This window comes from Calonectris borealis, chromosome 17, assembly GCF_964195595.1.
Source record: "Calonectris borealis chromosome 17, bCalBor7.hap1.2, whole genome shotgun sequence".
Taxonomy (NCBI): domain Eukaryota; kingdom Metazoa; phylum Chordata; class Aves; order Procellariiformes; family Procellariidae; genus Calonectris; species Calonectris borealis.
Genome location: NC_134328.1, coordinates 970491 through 995090, shown reverse-complemented (window position 1 = coordinate 995090; position 24600 = coordinate 970491). Strand labels below are relative to the sequence as shown.

Here is a 24600-nt window from a genome sequence, read left to right as displayed (position 1 = left end):
CCGCCCAGGACCACAACTGGCTTAAGAAGCTCCCAACACACTCCAGAAGCAAGCTATGAGCCATATACCAAAACACCTTTATCTGAGGGTTGTTTTTAGAGACAAGGTTGATCAAAGTCAGGAACTTTTCCATGAGGAACAACAGACTAGGTCTCTTCAGATTGGGAGAAGAGATAATGCAGGGGAAATAAGAGCCCATGAACACATCCATCGTGCAAAAGCAGTGGTGACAAGGAACGGTTTGCTGTCTCATCTTTTACTAAAACTAGGGTTTGCTGTCAAATCAGGAGGCAACAAATTAAAAACTAACGGTGGTTCTTCACCCATCATGGAAGAAAGCTAGGGAACTTTCTGCTGCAGAACCTCATAGATGTTTATCATTTGCAAAGATCCAAGAGGCAATTGGACAGTTTCACAGAAGCATCACTCATCAGGGACTATTGAAAACAGCCTACTGTCCTCTCAGAAGCCTCCAGGTTGCAACCACTGGAGGCAGGGAAGGAAGTGCCTTAGTTTAAGAGGAGGAGAACACACTCATCCTTCGTGGTCCACTGTTACATCCGATGTTGGCATATTCCTCGCATCACTCTCCTTGCTGTTCAAGTCTCCTTGTTGAAGAGGACAGCCCCAGCAAGCAGCTCCTTGCTGCAGCAGTCTGTAAGAGGCAGGGGACAGTCCTGGTCTCCTTGCCCTGAGCTGTGCTCCCCACCAGGTACCACAGGTCAGCAGGCAGTTACAACAGGAGTCTGGTACTAACTCGCCAGCACAGCTGATCTTACAGACCAGACAGCCCCCAGGGAACAACTCCTAGCCCATTAAGAACTTAATCTCAGTTCTTGCCTTTCTGCCCAGCCTTCCACAGCCCAACACTACAATTCATGCTCTCCAGTAGCTACTGCCCCTCAAAGCCAGCCCCTTCTCCTCCCCTGGGGCAGAGGCACGCAACGTCAGAGGGGCCAGGCAGCTCCTCATCTCAGCACTCTGTGGAGCCCCTTCACCCGCTCCATGCGGCAGGTCTACGGTCAGGCTGAATGTGGCTGTGGCAGATGAAGGATTGCCAGGAGGCATTTAGCATGACACAGGTTAAGGCACACAGGATCTTCTGCAATAGTGCCCTCAGCCTCTTGTCACCTTGTCCATGGACCAAAGATTTGGACCAAGTTCTTGAGCCTCTCTGTTGGCCAGCCAAGGCTTGGTGACAGAAACTCAGGAAAGTTGCCTTGCCACTCAGGAAAGATGCCTAGGGAGTCCTCGCGAGCTGTAGCTCACAGGTGCTGCAAGAGCTGCCAGCACTTGTGAGCACTCTTCAGCAGGGTCTGCAGCATCCTCTGCCCTGCAGAAACCCAACCACAAACCCCTCAGTGCAGCAGGGTCTGCTTCGCCCACCCTGGCCTCCATCCCCCATACTGCACGAAGCTGGTAAGGGCATGCCACAGCACTGGTCACCAACCAGAGGAATGCTGGTGTGCCTCACAGCGAAGACCAGGAGGGCAGACAAAACCAAGACACCACGGTGGTGGGAAGCTGTGGAACTACATATCAGAGGACACAACACAACTTAAGCCAGTTTCACTGAGTTCAGTTTTCTGTTTCCTCTTCACAGCACTGAGCCAGACCTTGAGAAATGGGAAAACATCACAAGTCTCAGCTCTTGCTTGCTCCCCTCCGTAATCACACTGGAGTTCCCCCACATGTCTTCAAGCAGGTTGCTGCTCCGTGTACTTACCCTATGAGAACCATTCTCACAAGCTCTTATTCGAGCAACCACAAACTTTCAGCAATAAACTAAGTCGTTCATATATTCTGTTTTCTTGTTATATTTGCAAGCAGGGTAGCAATGTCTCAAGCAAATCAAATCAGACCCCATCAGTGCCCTCTGAAACCTGCCTTGGGGTTAGTTTCACACTACAACACATATACAGCACTTCTCTACCTGATGTAGCTAGATGTAGTATCGCTCAGAGCTGACTTACATCCCACTTGTGACAAGTGCAAGAAACTCGGGACACAGGCAGGACCTCCTGACAGCACTCCTTGCAATAATCTGAATTTGAATGTGTGCAGAAGATAAGAAGTTGGTGCTTTTCTCTCTCTCTCTAAACATAAAAGTAATTTAAACTAGAAGGTTGTCCTCTCACAGCAAGATATGAGAGCACAGAGATTGGACGGTCCAGGTCTGCCCCACCATCTGTGCACAAAAGCAGTACTTGAGAGTCCTAGTCATGGGCAAGGGCCCACTGTGCCAACAGCTGTAAAACCAGCATTTTAAGAGGTACTCATGTTCTTTCACTTTAAAAAAAATTCTGAGAGCTCATACCAGTTAGCTTAGTGTAGGCTTCCATGTCCTCCATTGCTGTAGAAATCTGGTACAGTTTTCCTCTTGAGCCTTCTATTTTAAAAAATTTGTCTGCTTTTTGAAAGGCTTCCGTAATCCTAGTTTGAGACAAAATTAAGACTTAAGGATAGTATCATTCTGAAACACCTTATTGCTCAAGAGTCAAAAAAGAAATGCATTAGTATGTTATAAATAGAAGTCAATAGATGAAACTGCATCCCAAGCACACAGCAGACCCTGATCGCACTGCAATATGTCCTATCTCCATGCTGTCATTGCACATTTCAACAGCCTTTCCATTTACTGAAAACAGGTTCAGATCAGACCTTAGCCTTCATTCAATGAATGAGCAAGTCCACTTTGTTCTGCTTCAGACTACGAGTTTAACATTGCTTAGACGATTGCAGAACCCTGCAAGACAGTGACATGGTCACTCGGCTGCAACGAGGCTGCCTCACAGATGACCATATCCTTTTACAGACTCATTGCTCCAGGATTTTATTGAGAAAATACAAAGCATTGTAAACGTAGAGCATCATGAACGTGTGATGTTTTCAGGTGGGAAAAACTGACGTTCTAAAGATCAAGTTCTTCCAGAGTTCCCTGTACCTCGTTGTCATTTCCAGCTCGTACGCTCATTTGGATAGGCTGCTATAACTACGGTAGGCCAAGACCTAAATTTCTTGGCTGTTTTAGTCCTCACACATTAGGTACTGTCAAACCTTAGCATTTTTAGTCTGAGTTTTAGAGGATGACTAAACCAGGAGCTGAAGTTTATGAAATGAAAGCAGTCACTGTGTAATCCTCTGTGTTCCTTTTTTCCAAACTCAGCAGATGGTTACTCAGCAGCCAAGATCCTAATGAAAAAATATTTGGGGGTAATAGTATTTCTGCTTTTCAAGAAAAGTAAACAGAATAATGCTACAGGGAAACTTCTACAGACATCAAGAGAGGTACAAATGCAGGTAGCCAGCTGAGTTGGTCCTGAACAATTCCTGCTGTGGCATTATGTAAACACAAAGTCGGGCCTCAGCTGAGCTACAGTAAGCTTCCTCGTTATTTTACTCTGTTAGTAACCTTGCTCTATTAACCAGCCAGTTTGAGGTAAGTGGTCTCTAACTTGTAGATAAAGATTTCACTTCAGCTGTCAGCAGTTAAAACAGCATAAGCACACCTTGGTCCTATGCTTCTTCAGGGCTTTAGTAATTTTCCTCTAATTGAATTTCACACAGAAGGATGTTTTGTCCTCCTCTTTTTTTCTTTTTCTTTGTTAATCACAGCCTCTGTGATACTCTAAGCACTGAGCCTTGCCACAAGAATTGGGTTATACAGCCCAGTGGCTTTTATTCTATGTCACACCTTATTGATTACCTGAATATTCCAAACGGATATACAGTTTCAAGAATTTAAAAATAAATGGAATGCAAGAAAAGGAAAGTATAATACTTGCATTATTTCAATGATGTTGCCAATCTTATGCTGATATGCTCGCCGGTGCAGGCAATTCCGTGTGTGGAACATATCATACAAATTTCCAACTTCCTAAATAAAAAAAACCCAAATCATCTCTTACTTTTGACATTGTCTTAATTGGAAAACTAAAACAATCAAGGAATCAAATTAGTTGTCTCCTTCCATTTGCAGCATAGAGCAGAACAGTTATTTTTCACAATTTACAAATTTTGAAACAGACTCAGGCCTGTGGAGAGAGCAGAGACCTGAAATGACCCCAGGCAGCCTGGGCAAAGAAGAGGACCTCTTGCTCCTTTAGCAGCCCCTCACCAAAGCCACATTCACCTCTTGCTCAGAAGACTTGGAGCAGGATCACGCGCAGCTGATGGTTTTGTAGAGTCTCCCCTGGAAGGATCCGCCACAGGCCCTTTCAAACAGAGGCTTGCTCTATCCCTTAGCAACTTAAACCAGTTGCTTCTGAGGACAGCTTTCAGAGCAGCAACCACTTCTTCCTCTCTTGGCTAAAAAAGCATTCACAGGCAACCCCAGCATCCCCCTGCAATCCAGAGTGCAGCTGTACTGCGCTTCCCGAGGCAGGCGTTGCCGTGCCCCACGCCCCGTCTCAGTGTGCTGCTATACCTCGCACGCATTTTGCTGCGGAGCGTTCCCTCCGTTCACACACACTGCTTACCTTGTCACGGGTACAGATACGCTTCTGGTTTTTTACTTCACAGACCCGAGTGAATTTAAGTAATCGCTTATAATCAAAATTATTCTGGATTCCTAGGTGATGGCAATCCCTAAAAATGTTCCACAGAGAGTGTTTAACAATGAGATCATACTTGTACATATAGTAGCACTGTTTCAGTAGGAATTCGTAATATAAACCAAAACCCATAAGATTTGTACCTTGCAAAATAATCCCATTTGTCCACGTCAATGCCATTTTTTTTGTTAGCTACTATCTCATAGAGGAAACTTTTCTCCTTTTGTCGACCACGGTAGGGCCACTAACAACAGGGGAGCCGAGAAGAAAAAAAATCAGAAACAATAAGAAATTAAAGTGTGCAAACAATGTCAGAATAATTTTTTAAAGACAGTGGGAATACACTTTGATTTTGCCTGTAATAAACATCCAACACTGAGGTAGCAAAGAACACAAATACAATAAAAGATATTTCAGAAGCTGTCAGGCATTAGAAATCCAGAACTAGGGCTTAAGCAGCTGACTTCCCAGAACATCAGGAAGAATAAAAACCATATACACAAGTATTTCATTTCCCATTCTACTAAAGCAAAGCCTGCAGCTTTGAAATGCCAAAAAAAAAATGCATAGCAACAAAGAGGGGAAAAGGTTGGAATCATTTAATCTTCAGGGAATTAGTTAAACCCACAAACATGTCACTGTCTTGCAGTCTTCTGCAATCAACCATACAACTTCATAGAACAGAGTTTTAAAACAATTATTTAGATGTTTTAAACAAAAACTGTATAAACAGCCAGCTACTTAAAATCCTAACCCATAAGGCATAATTCAGCCATGAGGCAAACAGGAAATCAACGCCAAAATAGTAAGATACAAGTTGCACATAAACACTATTTGCTTGAAAATTTAATGATTCTTCAGCTAAACAAAAAATGCCATAAAGTGGCCTTGAAATCTGAAGGCAGAAAACATTGTATATAAACAGATAAATGGCTTTCATGCTATCTGCATTACAGAAATATTAAAATTGATATGAGTAAGAACGGAAATGTGTGTAAGCAGCAGGAGGAGAGCACATCAGAGATAAAAATATTCTGTGCTGATCACAAAGAGCTCTGCTACCGGGACCACATTCAGGACACCGTTTACATTCAATGCGTAAACAACCCGTGGTTCATGTCAGGACCAGAAGGCCTGCAACGAGATAGCATCACAGCACAGATGCCTCATCAGCAGAGGAGCCTGTACTCGGGTAAGACCACCGCAGTACAAATGACTGCCAGTGGAAGATCCTGCAGCCTAACACCAGGAGGGTGGCAAGAAGGTTGCCACGTATCATGAACGACACTCCTTTTCCTGTTATCCTGCTGGAAAACAGGCATATAATCCAAACAAGGAAAAACAGACAATGGGTAAAAACCTGGCACAAGATCAATGGCAGCAGCAGGCAGCAAGATTTGTGAGCAAATGAGTGCAAGTGGGTAAAAATCAATCTGTAGACTTTGTAAATGAATATCCCCTTCCTATAAGATCTGAAACTGAATTTTATTATGCTAAGTTCCCTATGTTTGTCATCAGAGTGCTGGAGTACACATGGCAGCACTAGACATTACTACAGCAGAAAATAATGGGTAAGTGCTAACATTTGTGGGTGATTTGTTTGGGACAACATACAAATTCTGATTAGAACCAGATTGTCATGACAGATCTCCCACTGACGGGTTCTTAATTCTGGTAGCAACTGAACATGTGTCCTTGAAGAGATGACAAGAGCTATAAAGTGCAAAGTGAGGAGAGAGGACTTAATTCTTTCATAGAGTTGCAAGGATTAATAATCACAATCTATTCTTCCTTGCCTCCTGAGGCAACACATTTCTTCAAGTCTTATCCCTGCCTCTGTGTTTGTAACTGCAATAAATCCAAACATTTTACTACTGTCATCAAAGCTGATGTGGCTCTGGCACTTGGGCTTTGCATTGCTCATTGCCTCATCTCTGCCAGTTCTCAGTTTTGTTATCCATTATCAGCTTGTTACGCTAAACTATCTCCACGTTTTCTTCATACAGGCACCTGAAAACACGACCTGCCATCACCGCCGCCTTCAGGCATCCAGTACACAGGCTGTTACCCTAACCTGCTCATTTAGGTTTTCCATTAAAATTTCAGTTCTACCAGTCTAGTTACAGTGAATTAAGTTCACTAAATACAAATAACATTCTTAAACTTTCCTCTAATCTGAAGACTTCGAGGTAAGAGCTGCTCAGGAAGATGTAAGCGCATAACATAGTGAAGCTACCACCTCCTGCCAGCACTGTAAGAAATAAACACTACACTTCTCTAGCGTCTCTTGTGCCAGGATTCTCAGAATTTCATGGGGCTAAAAATAAGTAATAAAACATAGCAGAAGCAAAAATTATCTAGTCTTTCAGTAAAATTAAAGACATTTATTGGGGTAACCACAGGAGCAGTACACTGACTCACCGATTTCTCACAAGCGGTTTCATCTATAGGCCCTCCTATTTGTTCCTTGATGAAGTTCATATCTTCTTCCGGGACGAGACCATATGACTTCATGACTTCTTCTAGTTTATTGGAAGTGATCAGATGCTCAAACATTTCAACAGAAGCAGTTTCATGCTGTGAAAAAAACCCACCTCAATGTTGCATTACAAAGTTTAAGCATCTTTCCTGCAGTGTCACAGGTTTCTCCTAACCCAGCAGCACTGCCTGGCAGGGCACCTGGGCATGGGTAGTGTGAGAGTGCAGCACTTGGGTGATTTTCTACTCATTTTGTATCTAACCAAACAGGAAATCACCCGGCCTACAGAGTCCGGAAACACACTCTTCAGCAGAGAGCTGTTAATTTTGTATTTTAACAAACAGCAGTAAGACAGATACAATGCTAAAAGAGAAAATAACCAATTCTGCTGTGCAGAAGGTTAACAAGTTTACTCAGCTGATTTTGCTTAGTAACTACAAGCAGAGAGAGGCCCGAAAGGACTGCATTACATTTCATTCACAGCAAACAACCGTTGAAACTCTGTTCAACGTTTCTAAAAGTTTGAATTCTAAACACTGTATTAAATATCCTGGCTTTGAACTAAAATCTTAAACTGGAAAGGAAGCTCCCAGTTGTGATTTTGCATCTGTAAAATACTCTGAAGAAAGTTCGCACTATGCATTTTAAGGCGCAATGCTGACTTAAAATGATTAGTGCAGTCCTAACAAATTCTGCCTCTTCAGAGTCACACTATAGGCATTGACAAGACCGAGACATTTCATTTCTCCTCTGTGTCGCCCAGCGTGACATCTGCAGGAAGAGGACATGCATACACAAACAGACCTCATGAAAGTACACAGGAGTTCGAGAGCATTTGCACTTTCAAGGAAGAGATGCTGGTGACAAACATCTGCCCTCACTTACTTCTCCCCACACCTCTTTCTGCTTTGCTAGTAAGGCTGCATCTGCTCACGGCCGCGCTGAGAGGGCTGATGTTCCCCAAACAAACAGTTAAAGAGAACAACAAGGAAATCATCACAAGATTAGCAGACAACATTCTCATTTTTAATTATGCCATCAAAATAATGCAGTAAGAATAGGCTAGATGATCACTATATTCTCACAAGCACTGGCAGTCTTTAAAGATGAATTATTCTCCCTTTAAAAATTTCAGTTTTCTATTTTTACTTTAACAGTGAAAAGCCTACCTTCCACTTCAAATCTGGACGAGTGAGTGGAATAAATCTTCCATCAAACATGTGTGAAAATGGCCCATGACCTTAAAAATAAAGATTACACAGGTTTAATCTGAGACATGGTTGACAGTAAAGATATTTTGAGCAAGCTAAGGATCTGGATTCTCTTGTATTTGACTTCGTCCTGACATCATCTATGAGGAAGATTCAACTATAGCGAGTACACTTTCCTAAGACACCTTAAGTACTACTGCACTTAACATAGCCAGTTCCATTACCTACACCACAGGCAAATACTGCAGTAACACTAAGAACATTAATTACTCTGTGCCAGTTCTGAGGAAAATAAGTAGTTATAAAATAATCATAACAATTTTTGAAAGGGCCACTAATTTTCATTCTGAAATGTTTTAAGAGACCTGAGGACATCACAGAAGGAAGCAGACGCTTCAGCCACTGAGGGCAGAAATCTAAACACCATATGGAAACAAGACAAAAAACTGGCTAAGAGTGGATTCACCAAGTGGAGCTGCCTCCAGACCAAACAGGAACAGATAAATCCTGTCTCGGAATATGGCCACGCACTAAGCAGACCAAAACAGCTCTCACGTTCTGATCTTGCAGCCAGCTTTTCATCCAGGTTAGCTTTCAAAGAGCAACAAACCATCTCAAGCGTTGCTTACCCAAATCATGACAAAGCCCAGCAATTTCTACACAGAGGATGTCTCGCTGGGTTATATCCAGTTCTGGTTGTCTCTCCTTCAGTGCACGAACCAGACATCCTGCTAGGTAGCCCACCCTGTTGCCACAAAAAAAAAAAAAAGTGGAAAAAAAAAAAAAGAAAGTGAATACAGTAGTTTTTAAGCTGAACAGAAAAAAGAGCAGTTCACCTATTCTATCTTGCTCCATAAGTCACAGCCTTTGTCTGAGAGGTAGCACACAACAGATACTCAAACCCTGACCTGCAAGAGAAACTATTTCCTGTAGCAGAGTTTTAGTCATCAGTAACATATTTGAAAGCAAAAAAGCATGAGATACCATGCCCGAAACATGGAGACAATAGCATTCTGCAGTATTTCATAATGCACAACCACAAAGTAACTGTGTAAGCGAACAGCAGTACATTATTGACAGTGTGCATCTTGAAGCACCACAGCTTACACATCATCCTTTGACTTCAGTCAGTGCAACTGCAAAGGTCCACAACAGTCACCAAAGGATTTTGTTCTTCTTTCAGATTGCTATTTTAACAATAGCTTATGACAATTATTTCTCTTCCTTTCATTCATTTTAGATTTGACATTTAGTTTCACTGAATGGGACCCTATGTTCTCATGATAAGAAAACAGCAGGAACAAACATACAGCACATACTCTTATAACTGTTTACAGGCTCTGCACCAACTTCCTTTTCTACTTGCCTCAATAGTCCCCCCCTTGCAGAGCATCTTACGGCAAGACAAGGCTTTATATGACAATGTAGTATCTTTTATTAGACCAAATTTTACTGTTTGGTGTTTTTTTACTAGACCAATAGGCACACAAAGCTCACTTCTATTTTAACACTGTAGAAATCTTCAAAATGATACACAAGTTGAGAACAACTGTCCTAAGTTTAACTATATAGGTTAATTGAACTGTTGAAAAGAAAAGGTTGTTGATACCACTGGAGTTTTCAGACTCCTATTGGGAAAGCTTTGTTTATATCCTTCACATTGGTGTCTTTTCAGGTTTACCAGATGCAATCAATTCCAGCTTGCCTCACTGATTTGACCCTTTTGCAATAGCCATTTGCACCTTGTTAGTGTCACAGAGTGGGGGCAAAAGCCAGACTTACTCCACAATATTTCAGCACTAACAAAAGCAACTTTAGGCTGGCCTGATCACCTGAATAAAAACTGTTGACTAGTTTAATTTCTCTGCACCTTGGAATATACCTTTAAAACAAGATTAAATTTGCCATTAATCAGCTTCTCTGTGGAGTGTGAATGACCCAGCAACGCCCTGGGAATCCTCATGTCCCGTGTCCCTCACGTTCCTGTTTAACTTATATTACAGCTAACAGCCTGACAATCTGCCATAGACTGCATAAAGCACACATAACTACAAATGCAAACATTACAGATAAAATGTGTTTTAGCTGTGCTGGACAATATAAGGGGATTACAACTGTCTGGCAAACCATTTATAGCAGCCCCAGTCCCTTCCCAAGTTTATGCTTTAAAACTCAAATTTTGACCAGGGACAACATAAAGCGCTCACAGTTTTTAATTAACATTATTCTTAGAAGAAGAAGGGGCGGGGGAGGAAATCTAACATTGATCCATCTTGTAGGTTTCTTTATATGTCTTTATTAAATGAAGTTCAAGGGAACAGCTCATAATCACACAGGATGTCCAGGAATATTTGCGAGACCAAAATGCCACCACAGCAGTTTTCACCAATGCTCAAAGACAGCGATGCCCCTTGGCTGGCACTCCACGTCAGTGGAGCCAAACTCGGGGAAATCCCGAGAGCAAGAGATGTGCATGCAAGACAACATCACCTTACCCTATAGAGTGTTCAAAGCGGTTGTGAGAGGCTCCTGGAAAAACAAAGTAAGTGCCACCCAGCTGCTTAATGTATCTGAGGCGCTGAAACTGAGGTGTGTCGATGATACGAACAAGAAGGGGATGTATTTCAATGTGCCCGTGAATTGGATCATTAAAAACCTACAAAAGCCAAACAATAGTTTAATTAACACTTAAAATTCGACTTTGAAAAGAAACAGGCACCAAGGTAAAGGATATCTAGAACGGTCAGGTATTTGGTGGGAACGGGCGATTGTTTTTTTTTTTCACCTGTAAAACAGCCATATCCTGTCTACCCTATATCAAGATTTATCCTGGAGAGCTACTTAAGCATGACATCAAAAAAGACAAAGCTGCGTATTTCAGAGGGCAAGGGAATTAAAGTCAAAATCTCTAAAAATGTTATCTGCACCTGTGTAATTCCAAAACTTAACATTGAGAAAACCCCTGTCTTTATTAATCTGCTATTCCAGTTAAAGCAGGATACTGCAATACATGTCTGAGATAACCAATAAGAAGCGTTTGGTTTGACATTGTTCATGTTCTTTAAAATCAAGTGAAATTTTGCAGAGTACAAATTATGATTCTTACCTTTTTCATAAAACAAAATGTAAAACCCAAGATAACCGAAATATGAAAGAAGTACTCCCCGATCATCCCTAAGCACGCATTTTAAGAGACATCTGAGTAACTACAGTGACTTACTAGAGAAGATAAACACACACATTTAATCCTTGCCTCAAAACAGCAGATAAAACCATTTCATCACAGACATATCTTGGTAAAATACTGAGGCTAATAAGGTTTTCCTGTGTTCTCTCTACTCTCGGTCACTGAGCGGGCCGGGCTCCAGCAGATGTGCAGACTACGAAGGAACGCATGCAGCCCTGGCCCGAGTTAAACCAACACACGCCACTGTGAGAAACCGTTGGATACGGCAAAACAGTGGAAGCGAGAAGGAGTCTGTTAACCCAGACCTGGGGCTAAACTAATACAAAAAACCAAGGGGAGGCTCTACACAAAGAGAGATGTGAAAGGGGAGCTTCTCAACACATTTCAAACAGCTCATCTGCTCATTCAATCTCTCACAACCGCCAGGTGCCCACATCAAGCTCTTAGCTGATGATTTTAACACTTCTTCTGGTTAACTTGGTTTTTCAAAGACCACCCACTATCAAGGAGAAGGGCTCAGAGTTTTCTGCTCTGCAAAGGAAGGCACCACCGCAGCACCAGCTGGCACCACCGAGCCAAAAGGAGGGGAGGCAGAGAGACAGGGAGAGAGACAGCGCTGCGAAGCACCAGCGAGGCCCTGGAAGCAGCATCGTCCCCACGCGGCGCTGGGGCTACCTTCATTACGTCCACGTGCTGCTGTCTCAGCTTGTTCAGGCAGGCCAGAACTTTCAGTCTCTCAGCTGGGAGGCTAGAAAGGAAAAAAAGACATTGAGAGCAAAATTTGCAATGCATTTCCCTTTACAGTTTGCAGCACATATGGAATTACTTGACACTCTTAGGGAAATACGTATTTTTGCAGCTTTTTCAGAAAAATATTGAAAGCATTTATCCTTCTAAAGTCAAGTAGAGAAGGAAGAGAACTAATAGCTACAGAAGTTGTCAGTAAAGCAACGTAAGTGCTTCTGCCTCTGATACAGGACCAAGAAATAGAAACACCAGGTAATACACAATTCTTTCATCAATTTCTTTTAGGGAAAGTCACATTTGGAGATAAATCCTCTAAATTTATGGGAAAGACAACATGCAGTGCCTGAATAACTGACATCTTTTTTTAAGATTGAAAAATTCCTTAAACTAAAATGTCAAAGTCCCAATAAAAGATTTTTATAAAAATTTCTTTCACTTAGTCAACTCTGTATTAAAAGAAGTTTAATTTTACCAAATTAACTTGAACAAGCAGTGGAACCACCGGAATTTAAAAGATGCTCTAATTTTGTTGAGAGCTGATTCTTCTATTTCATAAAGATATTTTGCTCTCATTTTTAATAAATCATTAAAGGTCTCCTTCACAACACACACATAAACTTTCAGTGCAGGTACTCTGCTGTAGCCACAGTAGTCTAAGAGCACAGGCAGGACAAGTCTGGAGGGAGAGATAATATACTGTGTTACACCCACTTTTATTAACTCTCTCTGCAAGCTTTGTCCTTGAGCAAAATGGTTTCAGCCTCAGTATGACAGCAAACACTTTATCAAGAGAAAGTACAATTTGCTGCCTTTTACACTCTTCAGCAGACAACCATCCTGGGATCAGTTTTACATCAGTCTTTCAATTTAAACTTCAACAGAAAGCAATACTATACAATGTCGACTATTAGCAAAAGATGGTTCTTGATGCACTACATATTTTTATTGAAATCATTTAATAATTCACAATCCATAAAATATTAAACGCATATGACGTCTGAGCTGCTGGTGAGCAGTTTTTGTCTTAACCAGTTAGTATCCCTGTCCCTAACAGGGAGCTCTCGGGCTGCAGCCTCTGCTGCTCACAGACTGTCACAAGTCTTTAGCTGCCCCCACTTGCCAGCAAGATGAAAAGCGGTGATGCTCAGACCAGCGTGTTACTTCACATCCCAAGCAGCTCGGTCCGTAGGAACAGTCACAAACTCCAGATAATTAGAAGGGAGTTCCTGAAAGAGCCCACTATTTACAGGGCAACAGAAAGCAGCTAACGCTGAGGACAAGAAGAGGACCACCTGCATCTACCCATCCTTCTTGCTCTCTGCTAAGAAAAGAAGAACAACTTTGGTGTGGTGGAAGAGCCGAGGAACCCTTTTGCAGCCAGGAAATCAGAAGCTTATACACACCTATCCTTACACTCCCAGGAAAAGCAACTGCAACTGCTCTTTGAGGTCTGTCCTGAAAATGGGACCAAGAATATTCAACTGCTGCTTATAAGCAACGTGTAACCTTTCCAACCACAGGTATGGCTAACTCAGCCAGGACTAGTGCTTGGGCTGGTAATCAAGCACCTCCATCACAACCCTCAAAAACAGTTCAGGGACAGCAAAGTCAGAAGCGATCTACTTCCAGCCATCTACATTCATTTTACTTCTGTGCAGAAGTTCTGTCTCAAGGCACTTACCTCACATGAACCACACCTGGACTAGAGCATCTTTGCTCCAGCAGACTTGAAAAATTAACACCCAAACATGTTGTACAGAGATGACCCCCACATTCTTAATTACAGCTGAGGTCTTCAGTGGATATCACTTCAAAGCATGCTTATAATGGAGATCAAACATCACAAGCATGTTTTTGAACAAGCTGTAATGCTGCAAGAGGTACAGTAGCACCACCATATAGTCATGCAATAGACCTCGGGTAACAATCACCCAAAAAGATACTCTGGGCCACACAAAGTACACAAGGTAGGACTTCATGACATTTTTGAGACGGTGAGGCGGTGCAAAGCAGCACCCAGCGTTAAGCAAGAGACAGCACTGCTGAGTACAGGGCACAGCCTGTTGGTTTGAAGCACTTGATTATACTTTTAAATGCCGCAAAAATTCAGGAGTGAGGAGAAAATTAACTGGAAAATAGCCAGGTTAGTAAGAAGGAAGGCGTGTGGGCACCTACCATCTTGAGAAACTACCGACGACTGCAACTACAGGAACAGCAGAGAAAGGACAGGTCTGTAGTACTGACAGTACCGTTTATTATACAACTTCCTATGCAAACATCGTCCACAAAGAGCATAGCCTAATGTGCTGCTTTGCTCCAGAAACTCACCTCCACCATGGCTGAATTAAACTGTGCTAACGCAGCTCTCTGTGCTGTATGGTACATCTGCTGGAGTCACCGCCGGGATGGATCGGTGTTGCACACGCGTGAAAGAGCAGCAAAAGGAATAGGCTCGACCAGGGAGGCTGAGAAGTCCCCGCCTGACCTACCACGTCAGTGGCCTGCGCCTCTTGTCATCTTGCCCTGCCTCCAGGAACACCAACCCTTGTTTAGGGTTTGGCCTCCGGATGACAAAGCATGCTGTCAATACAGCCCTGGCGTGACTGGTCACCTGAATGTCACACCACAGAAACCTCTCTATCCTTCTTCAGGTAGAAAACAACAGCAGGCGATTTTTCACCTAGTACCTACATGGTAAGACCGCCTCAACCAAGAGATTACGCACAAATCATGTGTTAGTACTGTGGTTTTCCAGGGCTCTGCAGGCATAGCTCCTCCAACAGCCAAAGCAGCAATACTGCTGGCTATCTCTGAAAGGGTGAGAACTGACACTTCCCCACCCATTCCCCTCCACCCCTCCCTGCTTTGCCCACACCCTCCCTCATGCCACAGGTGACAAGGGTGAGAAAACCCCTTTCCTGCACCCATTAGGAACTTAACTACCCCAGAGAGGTCAGCCAGACGGCCCTCCTCATCATCCGTATTTAACATGCAGCACGCCACACAAAACATCCACTTCCAGGAACATGAGAATGCATGGTGGGAAACCCATAGCACTGCCTCCAGGTCCCTGCTGTCCCAAGCTCTCCCCAGTGAACATCCAGGAATGGCAGGGAACTAAATATGCACATTCATTACCGGCCTGTCACAGAGAAAGGATGAATGTTACTGTAGGACCCAGCATGCAAAGGGATCATTCTTTAGTGCAACACTGAAATGTTTTAAAAAAGCAGAAGGCTCTAGCAATTTCTCATCCAGCTCACATCATTTTCAGCTTAACAGAAACAAGATGTCAGATCTCACGGAAGGAAACCCCTTATAAAAGAAAACCCATAAGCGTGTCATTCCATACCCCCAGCACCATCCACTCTCCATACCAACTGAGAGCTCTTCGCAGCCGTTTGACTCCACCGCCTGTACCACAGGCTTAGAGGGACTTCCTCGCTGCCCGTCCTGCCTGCCGACACTCAGCACCAACAGAGCCTGATGACCCGCAGAGCAGCCTGCAGACGTCTGGTGCATCCGAGCGTCCGTATGGGCACTTGATGCTCAGACAGCCAGCGAGGTACTAAAAGCAACCAGCCTCCTGGTAGTCTCTAACAGAAACTATACATACGCTTGTTATTTCAACTAGACAACCACCTTATACGTCAGAAACAAATAAAGCCTTTAGCTGCCTTCTACATGATACTACACCATTTCTATCTGCACACTTCAAACAGCTGCAGTGTCCTGGTTTCGGCTGGGATAAGAGTTAATTTTCTTCCTACTGACTGGTATAGTGCTGCGTTTTGGATTTAGCGTGAGAATAGTGTGATAACACACTGATGTTTTAGTTGTTGCTAAGCAGTGTTTATACTGGGTCAAGGACTTTTCAGCTTCTCATGCGCTGCCAGCAAGGAGGTGCACAAGAAGCTGGGAGGGAGCATAGCCAGGACAGCTAACCCAAATTGGCCAAAGGGACATTCCATACCATATGATGTCATGCTCAGTATATAAACCGGGGGGAGTTGGCCGGGGGGCAGTGATCGCTGCTCGGGGACTGGCTGGGTGCCGGTCAACGGGTGGTGAGTGGTTGCATCACTTGTTTTTTTCCTGGGTTTTGTTCCTCCCTCTCTCTCTTGTTGTTTTACTTTTCATTACAATTTATTATTATTATTATTTTTATTTTATTTTATTTCAAGTATTAAACTGTTCTTATCTCAACCCACAAGTTTTCTTACTTTTGCTCTTCCGGTTCTCTCCCCCATCCCACTGCGGGTGGGGAGTGAGCGACCAGCTGTGTGGTGCTTAGTTGCCGACTGGAGCTAAACCACAACAGGACATCAGTTAAAGCCCTTCTTCCAAGAAAAACAAAAATACCTTAATGACTCCTGTTAACATCTTACCTCCTCCAAAACACAACCCTTCTGCCTTGTCACCTTGAGTCACATCAGCTCTTCTTTCTCTACCGATGGCCACGCCTAGACATCCGCTCTTTCAACTCACCCTTGCAAGCTGTGAGTGCAGCCAGGATGCCTCAATATAATAGAGATGGGGCCCTTCACCCTCAGCACGGTGTTAGCTCTGACAAGTTTTCAGCCAAGGAGCCAACCTGCACACCAAAGTACTCAAAACTCCCAGCAGACAAGCACAGCTCTGCACTTGTGTATGCCTGCCAGATAATCACACTCCAAACTGCCTTAGGTGCACTAACCACAACATTAGCAAAATAACTTGTGCGGAACAGTTAGGTTTTGAGAGAAATTTGGAGGAAACAGCATAAACAAGGTTAACAAAGGAGTAAAGAAAAGACAATCAAAGATGGAAAAGCGCCAGGAAGTATGTGGTGAGCACGCAGGCTCACGTCCCAGGAGAGGTGAGCAAAACCGACCGCAGTGGGGCAGAGAAAGGGCTACGGGGACCCTTCAGACACGTAAGACGACAGGACACATTTATACTCTCTTCTGTTTCAGAAGAGCAAGAAAGTATATTCACCACCAAAAAAATTACAAGGTTTTTGGGACCAGTCGTTTCCTTCACTGCTGGGAACAATCCTTCATGTGCTTTAAGACAGCATTCGGTTTTCCTGTGCGTGTGACAGGTGACTGCTACCACGCTGGGAGTAAGACTTTGCCAGACTGGCGCTCCCCACAGCCAAGTGCTGTGGCAGCTCACGGTGGCCGCTGAATTCCGCCACTCGCCCACAGGCCTGTATGCTGTGAGCACACACAACCAAATCTCCTTTTCCCTAACAGTCCACCCTATTGTAGCAGGCGCAACAAAGAGCAAAGTCCCAGCAACTGTTGCAAGATTAAAATCTGTAGGCCCTGGACAGCGCTGGCTGTGCCGGGATCAGCAGGGGAACCTGTGAACTGTTCTGGAGGATCCGAGATCAGCCACGCAGAGCCCATCACGAACACCCACTCCGTCCCACGTCCAAGCTCTGGGCACGTGGGGTGGAAATGGGACAAAGCCATCCCGTTAGGTCAGGAAATGTCTTTCCACGGAGTTCGCTGTTGCGGACGGGGCCTGGCGAGGCAGGGACCCGCCTGCAGCAGCTCCCGTGACCCACACAGCCTGCAGGGGCCCCCCGCGGTGCACCCCCAAGCTAAACGTCCAGTTTTAAGGGAGAAACTGCTCCCGAGGGCGGTAGGGACGCCCCCAAGAGCCGGTCACACCGGCCAGAGCCCGGCCAGCACCGGAGGATCCGGGGGCTCACCCAGACAGGGGCCGAGAGCCGGGGCTGCCTTCCATCCCCCTTCCGCCCCGCAGCCTCCCGCGGCCCGGGCCCGCGGGGGCGGCTCTCACCAGACGCGGGTGACCTCGAGGGCGCAGGCGGGCAGGTCCAGCAGCATGCTCCCGGTGACTCCGCTCTCTGCAGGGGCAAGCACAGCGTCAGCGGCGGGGCCCGGCCGCCCCGAGGGGCGGAGCGGGGCTGCCCGGCCCCGGCCCCGGCCCCGGCCCCGGCCCGCCGTTACCTCGGAAGCGGTGCAGCAGGCTGGGCTCGCCCACGCCGCAGCGCGAAAGGTGCTGGCAGAGCCGCTCCGTGTCCCACAGCCGCGGGTCGCAGGGGTCGCAGCGGTCGCTCTCCGCCGCGGGGCCGCGCGGCCCCTCAGGGGAGCCCTCGCGCCGCGCCCGCTTGGCGGGAGCCGCGCCCCAGCCCGCCGCCGCCGCCGGGCTCCCCATCCCGCCGCCGCGCAGGCGCAGCGCCCGCTCCGCTCGGCGGGGGGACCGGCGCCGCGGTGACGTCAGCGCCCAGCGCTGCCCCCCGCCCTGCGCCGGCGGGCGGGGCCCGCCCCGTGGGGCGGCCGCGGCCCGGCCCCTCGCGGCCCCCCGCAGCCGGCAGCCGCCCCGCAGCGCCGCAGAGCAGCCGGCCCGCCCCCGCAAGCCCTCGGCGCCCGCCTTGCCCCTCGCGCGGAGGGGCTGGAGGTGGGCTTCGGGGCCCGGTGGGGTGTTTGCCGTTGACGCCGGGCTGCGCCCCGGGGGCGGAGGCGGCGGTGCCGCCTCGGAGGAATTTGGAAAGCAAAGTACAGCGGGATCCCCCGGGACGCCTGCAGCCAGCACCCCGGGGCAGCACGCCAGGCCTGCCTGTCGCAGGCGCTGCCCGGGACGCCTCCTCGTCACGCTGCCCCGACCCTTCCCGTGCCCGTTCCCTGGCACCCCGGGGCACCGGCGCGCCCACAGATCAGCAACGCTGACACCGTGACGCGGCCCGCGGCGAGCTGTCGCTGCAGGGGCCGTCTCCCTCGCATCCGACGTAGCAGGCTGCTTTCTGCAACAAGCCGTTTTTCGCACAGAGGCGTAGATGATGCCAGCGGGGCCGTGGCACAGGCAGAGCTGTGGAGCGGGAGGAGCGGTGCTGCCCACACGGCAGGTTACTGCGGGGCGTTCAGACGGAAACGCTTGGAAACCAGCGCCCGCTGGCAGAGGGAACTAACACTCAAGGGTTAATAGCGGAGCCATTGTCTGGCTTGCTGGTGCAATCTTTTGCAGCTAGCAACTCGGATAGACAAGATGCTGTTACAAGCATAATAAATATTGTAAGCAGAAGTTACAAAGGCTGTGTAGATGACAGGATCCTTGAATTACTAAACTAACAATTCCTGACTGAGACCTTACTGTAGTGCATCCTCCCACTTGATAAGAGAGGATAGACCTTGAGCTGGCTCCTTAGGCCTCCTATGTAACACCTGTGATGAGACAGTGTCCTAAGTAAATCACTAACAATGAACAACTGTGAAGGGATAAGTGTCAAAGGACAAGATAACTTGATACCCCGTTACATTCCAAGAGTCGAGGAACTGATGAGTTAATTAAGTGACCATGTATAGACAAAGGAAACCCAGAGTTCAACTAACGGACACAGTGAAGAAGACTATGGACAACCACCGGAGAAGGAAAAGACCCTAACCCTAATTTTACTGCGCACGCTTGGACTATGTAAATGACTTCCAGGAACTCATTACCATAAGACCACCTTTTCTAAGGAATGTAATGAATATGTATACATTGATTGCATATAACCCCTGTAAGTTAAGTACCCTGGCGCGCACGATTGTGGTGGGGCGACCCCCCGTGCTGCCCAGCGCTGAATAAACATACCTACTTTATAACCTTCTAGCTTGTGGAGTCTGTTCTCCGCACGTCACCCGCAAGGCCCGTTCATCATCTCAAATCTCAGCTCGGTCACAAACATCAGCCCCCACAAAGGTGCTCCCAAAAGACATGATGCCACAACGCTATTGCCCTCGAACAATGCTGCTTGAAGACACCCAAATCCAACTTTTTCAAGATCTCGTTCCCACAACATCACAGGCAATGAAACCAGATGCACCCGAGATGCCAGACCCTCGGTTGCTCACAGCCATGACGACCAGACACCACGGCCGTCGCAGACAGACACACGTGCTGGTTTCCAGATACCATGTCCACAAGTAATGACCAACATCCATAAAACCAGCTCTGCTGCAAAAGGCCTCTGCGTGCCACAAAGGCCCCAGAAGGGGCCTGAGACTTTGGCTCCCAAATACGGACCCCACAGAGCACGGCTGGCAAAATCCCCCTTGCCTCGATCCATCCCTGACTCAGAGATGCACCCGCCACACGTGAAGCTCACACCTCGGTGCCCCCAACGGACTGGATATTTGCAGCAGCACAGCTTTTGGGGGGAGCCCACTCACCTGCTCGCTGCTCCCAGCAGCCCCATGGACTGCGGTTGTGCTGGGCACCTCCTCCTTGCGGACAGCCTGCTGCTCCGCTGCTGTCACCAGCGCCAACAGGGACGTCCCAGGAGATCCAAACCCCCATACACCTCTGAGGTCCCTCCATGCTTCAGCAGTTCTGCGATGCCCAGCACAAGCTGCGCTTACTGCAGTGCTGCACGGGCTCCCCGGCGGGAAGGTTACACGTTATCCCTCAGCAGCATGCACACACGTGTTGGGTTTACATGGCAAGGTTTTGGTAGCAGGGGGGCTGCAGGGGTGGCCTCTGTGAGAAGACACCAGAAGCTGCCCCCGTGTCAGGCAGAGCCAGCTCCAGCTGGCTCCAAGACGAACCCACTGCGGCAGAGCTGCAGCTGGGGGAGAGAGGGGAGTGAGAAAACGTGTGAAACAGCCCTGCAGGCACCAAGGTCAGAGAAGAGAGGGGAGGAGGTGCTCCAGGTGCCAGAGCAGAGATTCCCTTGCAGCCCCTGCAGAAGACTGTGGTGAAACAGGTTGTCCCCCTGCAGCCCACAGAGGACCACGGTGGAGCAGATATCCACCTGCAGCCCATGGAGGAGCCCACACTGGAGCAGGTGGAGATGCCCTTAAGGAAGCTGCAGCCCATGGAAAGACCCCACAGGAGCAGGCTCCTGAAGCCCATGGGGGGGGCCCCACGCTGGAGCAGGGACAGAGCCTGAGGAGGAAGGAGCAGCAGAGATGAAGCATTACAAACTGACCCCAGCCCCCAGCCCCCTGCACCACTTGCGGAGAAAGGAGGTAGAAAAGTCAAGCATGAAGTTGAGCCGAGGAAGAAGCGGGAGGAGGGGAAGGTGGTTTTAGTTTTGGTTTTGTGTCTCATTATCCTACTCTATTTTTAATTGGCAATAAATTAAATTAATCTTCCCCAATCCCAGTTTTTTGTCCATGATGGTAATCAGTGAGTGATCTCCCTGTCCTTATCTCAACCCATGAGCTGCTTCATCTTATTTTCTCCCCCTGTCCTGCTGAGGAGGGTGAGTGAGAGCGTGGCTGGGTGGGCACCTGGCAGCCAGCCAAGGTCAACCCACTACAACATGTTTCTGGAAATTGCTGTGTTCTTGTCACAACTTCCCCACCACAGTTCAGACATGTAGAAAAGGAAAAAAAAAGAAAAAAAATCATCACCTTAATAACAAAAAGCCCTTTCCAGGTTTTTCTTGAGGTCTCCATATGGAGCAGAGCTTATGTGTTCTACTGGCATGCTACAGTAATTTGCTTTTGTAAGCAAATATTCTGCTTTCTCACTTCTCAGCTCTTGTTAGGAAAGTGCACTTAAAGCTCGCTGCCTGTTTTTCATTTGGCTGAGAGTCTCTCTCCCCTCTGGTTCTTTCTGAGATTTCCATTAGCACTGTGCCCTCACCATCCAAAAAACCCTGTCTAGCAGAGAGCTAGCCCCACCCATTTAGAGGAAACACTCCTCTTCTTGGAAGGAACCTTAGGAGACAAGAACAGGCCAGATCCATTAAGGAACATGACCTTATAAAATAGCCTCCCCTCTCCTACATGAGTGACACCCAAATGTCACTGGTGCTTGTCCTTGTAAGGAGTAATTCTGTAACTCTACCAATGTCAAAAACTGCCCTATATAGCTCAATACCCAGATCATACCTAACGAGGGGGAGGGGATGGGGTGGAAGGAGATGCATCCTATCCATAGGCTCAATACATCTGGAGTACTCATCCAAAAAAAAAAAAAAACCCCACATTAAAAAATTTAAGAGTGATCTCATTGCATTCGTGGCCTAAAAACAGCAAGGGAGGAATACCCTGAAACGGCAGGAGATGCTTCTTGGATCAATGCAAAAACTGCTGATATTACACCACCAGACGGACACGTGGCATAGCAACAGGGTGGAGGGTTATCAGTTTCACCCTCACTAGCAGGAAGAAAAAGAAAAGAAAATACTACGCTAGGCAGGATGTTGTTCTGAGCAGCACAAAGTCCCTCGCAACCAAACAAAGCACGTGAAAAAGGGGAAGGGTGGAAAAAGTGTTTAGCTTTGCACTTGTTTGCCTGCAACAGAGACAGCCTGAACGCCCTCCCAGCCCCTCCAGCTGCTGCACGCACAGGAAACCCTGGCATTGCTCCAGGTGTGCAGCTTGGAGCAGAAGCCCAAAATGCATCCAGCAGGACCCCCTGTGATGACGAAGAAAAAGCAAGGCACATGTTAGAAGTCAGGATGAAGAGGGATTATTCCTGTGTAGGGTCTCATTTTATTTTTTTCACTTTACAAGTTGCCAGTAGCACTTTCCCGGTTCTGCAGGACTCCGTGAGGCAGTGCTACAAGCTCGCTGCCAGAAGCTATCACTGCCGAGGAACTGGAAAGTTCACAGCAAAGCCATCCGTGACTTGGCCCCAGTTCCTTCCACAACCTCATCTGCTTAAGCCCCGTATTTACACGTTAACTAGCTGAAATTCTTGTGACTAAACTCTTGCAAAGCTGTTTTTCTGTTACTGGGAACCACGATGGATGACATGTAAGAGAAGGCAGAGAGGATGCTTGCAGTAAAGCTACTGCAGCGTAATTTCACTGTGCCTGAGCTGAGAGGCAACACCTGATTTGGGGAGCACTGCCCTGGAGTGCACGTGCAGGGTAAACCGGGCTCCCTTAAACCAAAGGTTCCCTGTTACTCAGAGGCATTAACCTTCAAGACAAGGCATCGTGTGAGCCCCACGCCCACCCGCTCTGCCCAGCTTTCTAGCTCAGGCAGGCTGGGAACCGCGAGCGTCATCCACCTCTGACTCACCTGCCGTCTAACACGCTTCTGGTGACTTGAGGAAGTTGAAAAGTTTTATGAGTTTGGCATCACGTTCATCTGACACCTGTTTTTCAAGAACTGCTACTCGGGTGATGAGTTATGCGCTTACTGTAAACTTTGGAGATTACAGTAAACTCAGTTTCTTTGGCCTTGAGACAGATTTAGACACGTTGCAGCTTCTTTCATTGGCGATCCCAGCACAAGAACGTGCAGTTCCTTCACAGCACCTCCCTCCTTTTGTATCCCCAGTTTCAGTTCTTACTGCTCCTCAGATACAAAACAACAAAAGACCTCTCCGTGAGTCACAGGACAGGAACATAAGAGTATTTCCTAACAGGAAACTAAATAGAAAATCAGTTTCAATTCCCCACACTGCTTAATTGGACTCTAACCACAAATTTTCTTGAGGCCACATCTTAGTACAACACTTGGGATGTGGCAAGCTAATATTAACATACCTCTCATATGTAAATTTATGGTATTATCCCCAGTGGTGTTCATAACCTTTTGACTCTCTGGAAAGCTGACCTGCAGTAAACATAGAAGCTCTGAATCCACTTCAAGCAGTGTTGAGGAGGCGGTATTTTCAGTTGGAGAATTAGTGAAAATCTGTCTGGCCAGGGAAAACCACTGTCCTAGCCGATAGGACGCGGTTCGCAAGACTTGGGTGCAGTGACCTCATTTCCCACTTCACGCTGCCCGTGATGCCTTCCCCTCGCTGGCAGTCTTTTCTGCAAAAGCAACTCTACAAAGAGAAAAGCCAGCCACATTTCCACAGCTGTGCCCCCCCAACATCCCTTTGGGTTGGTAACTACAGTTTAAGTCTTTTAAAACGAAAGCTCCGGTGTCGAAAAAGTCATTACAACTGAATCTGCACAAATTGCCCTACTCTTTTTTTTCCTAGCGCAGATGCACAAGAAGAGCCATTTAAAGAGCTCGGGCGCACGCCAGCTCTATGCTTTCCTGTAGCGACACCACTAGCGCGAAGCACTGGTACGAATCTGAGCCTGGCCCCAGCAGGCTGGGAAGACACTTGCACACCTGGGAGGAAGGCAGGCAGGACCAGCAGGCCCCGGCTCTCGGCTGCAGCGCTGGGAGGCCAGGAACCAGGAGCCCAACAGCTGGGCCCACACCTCCCTCTGCGGGCACGGCACCTACCGCTGCAGGATCTTCTCCTTTTCAGTGCGTTTCGGTTACTTCACGTGAAGTATTACTCGTCTCCTCCTCTCGGAAACTGCATCTGACTGAAGTGCAAACACTACAGAAACCTCAGGAGGAAACTTCAGACAGATCACATGAAAGATGATGAATTTAAACTGAAAAAATTCCAAAGAAATTTAAGGGAGCATAAAAATGATTAAGGTCTTTGACATTACAGAAAATGCAGACAGAAGGCATTGTTGAGTGAATTACCATAGAAAGACCACAGGAAATACAGTAA

The 24600-nt window shown here is 46.8% G+C and overlaps 1 protein-coding gene across 4 annotated transcripts in view; it reads right to left on the bottom strand.

The window, feature by feature from the left end:
- Positions 1-18345, bottom strand: part of SAMHD1 (SAM and HD domain containing deoxynucleoside triphosphate triphosphohydrolase 1) — a 29956-nt gene extending 11611 nt beyond the window's left edge. Inside the window, exons 1-11 of one of the 4 annotated variants that reach the window (XM_075166207.1) lie at positions 18138-18345; positions 17968-18034; positions 12106-12178; positions 10739-10899; positions 8873-8988; positions 8202-8272; positions 6975-7130; positions 4697-4797; positions 4479-4587; positions 3786-3877; positions 2318-2433 (exon numbers count right to left, since the gene is read on the bottom strand). In XM_075166207.1, the coding sequence (XP_075022308.1) occupies positions 2318-2433; positions 3786-3877; positions 4479-4587; positions 4697-4797; positions 6975-7130; positions 8202-8272; positions 8873-8988; positions 10739-10899; positions 12106-12178; positions 17968-18034; positions 18138-18345 (1270 nt within the window). Of the gene's footprint in view, positions 1-2317; positions 2434-3785; positions 3878-4478; positions 4588-4696; positions 4798-6974; positions 7131-8201; positions 8273-8872; positions 8989-10738; positions 10900-12105; positions 12179-14505; positions 14563-17154; positions 17839-17967; positions 18037-18137 lie in introns of those variants that run through there. The other 3 variants (XM_075166209.1, XM_075166210.1, XM_075166208.1) reach the window with 3 other exon arrangements.
- Between the last annotated feature and the right edge of the window lie 6255 nt (positions 18346-24600).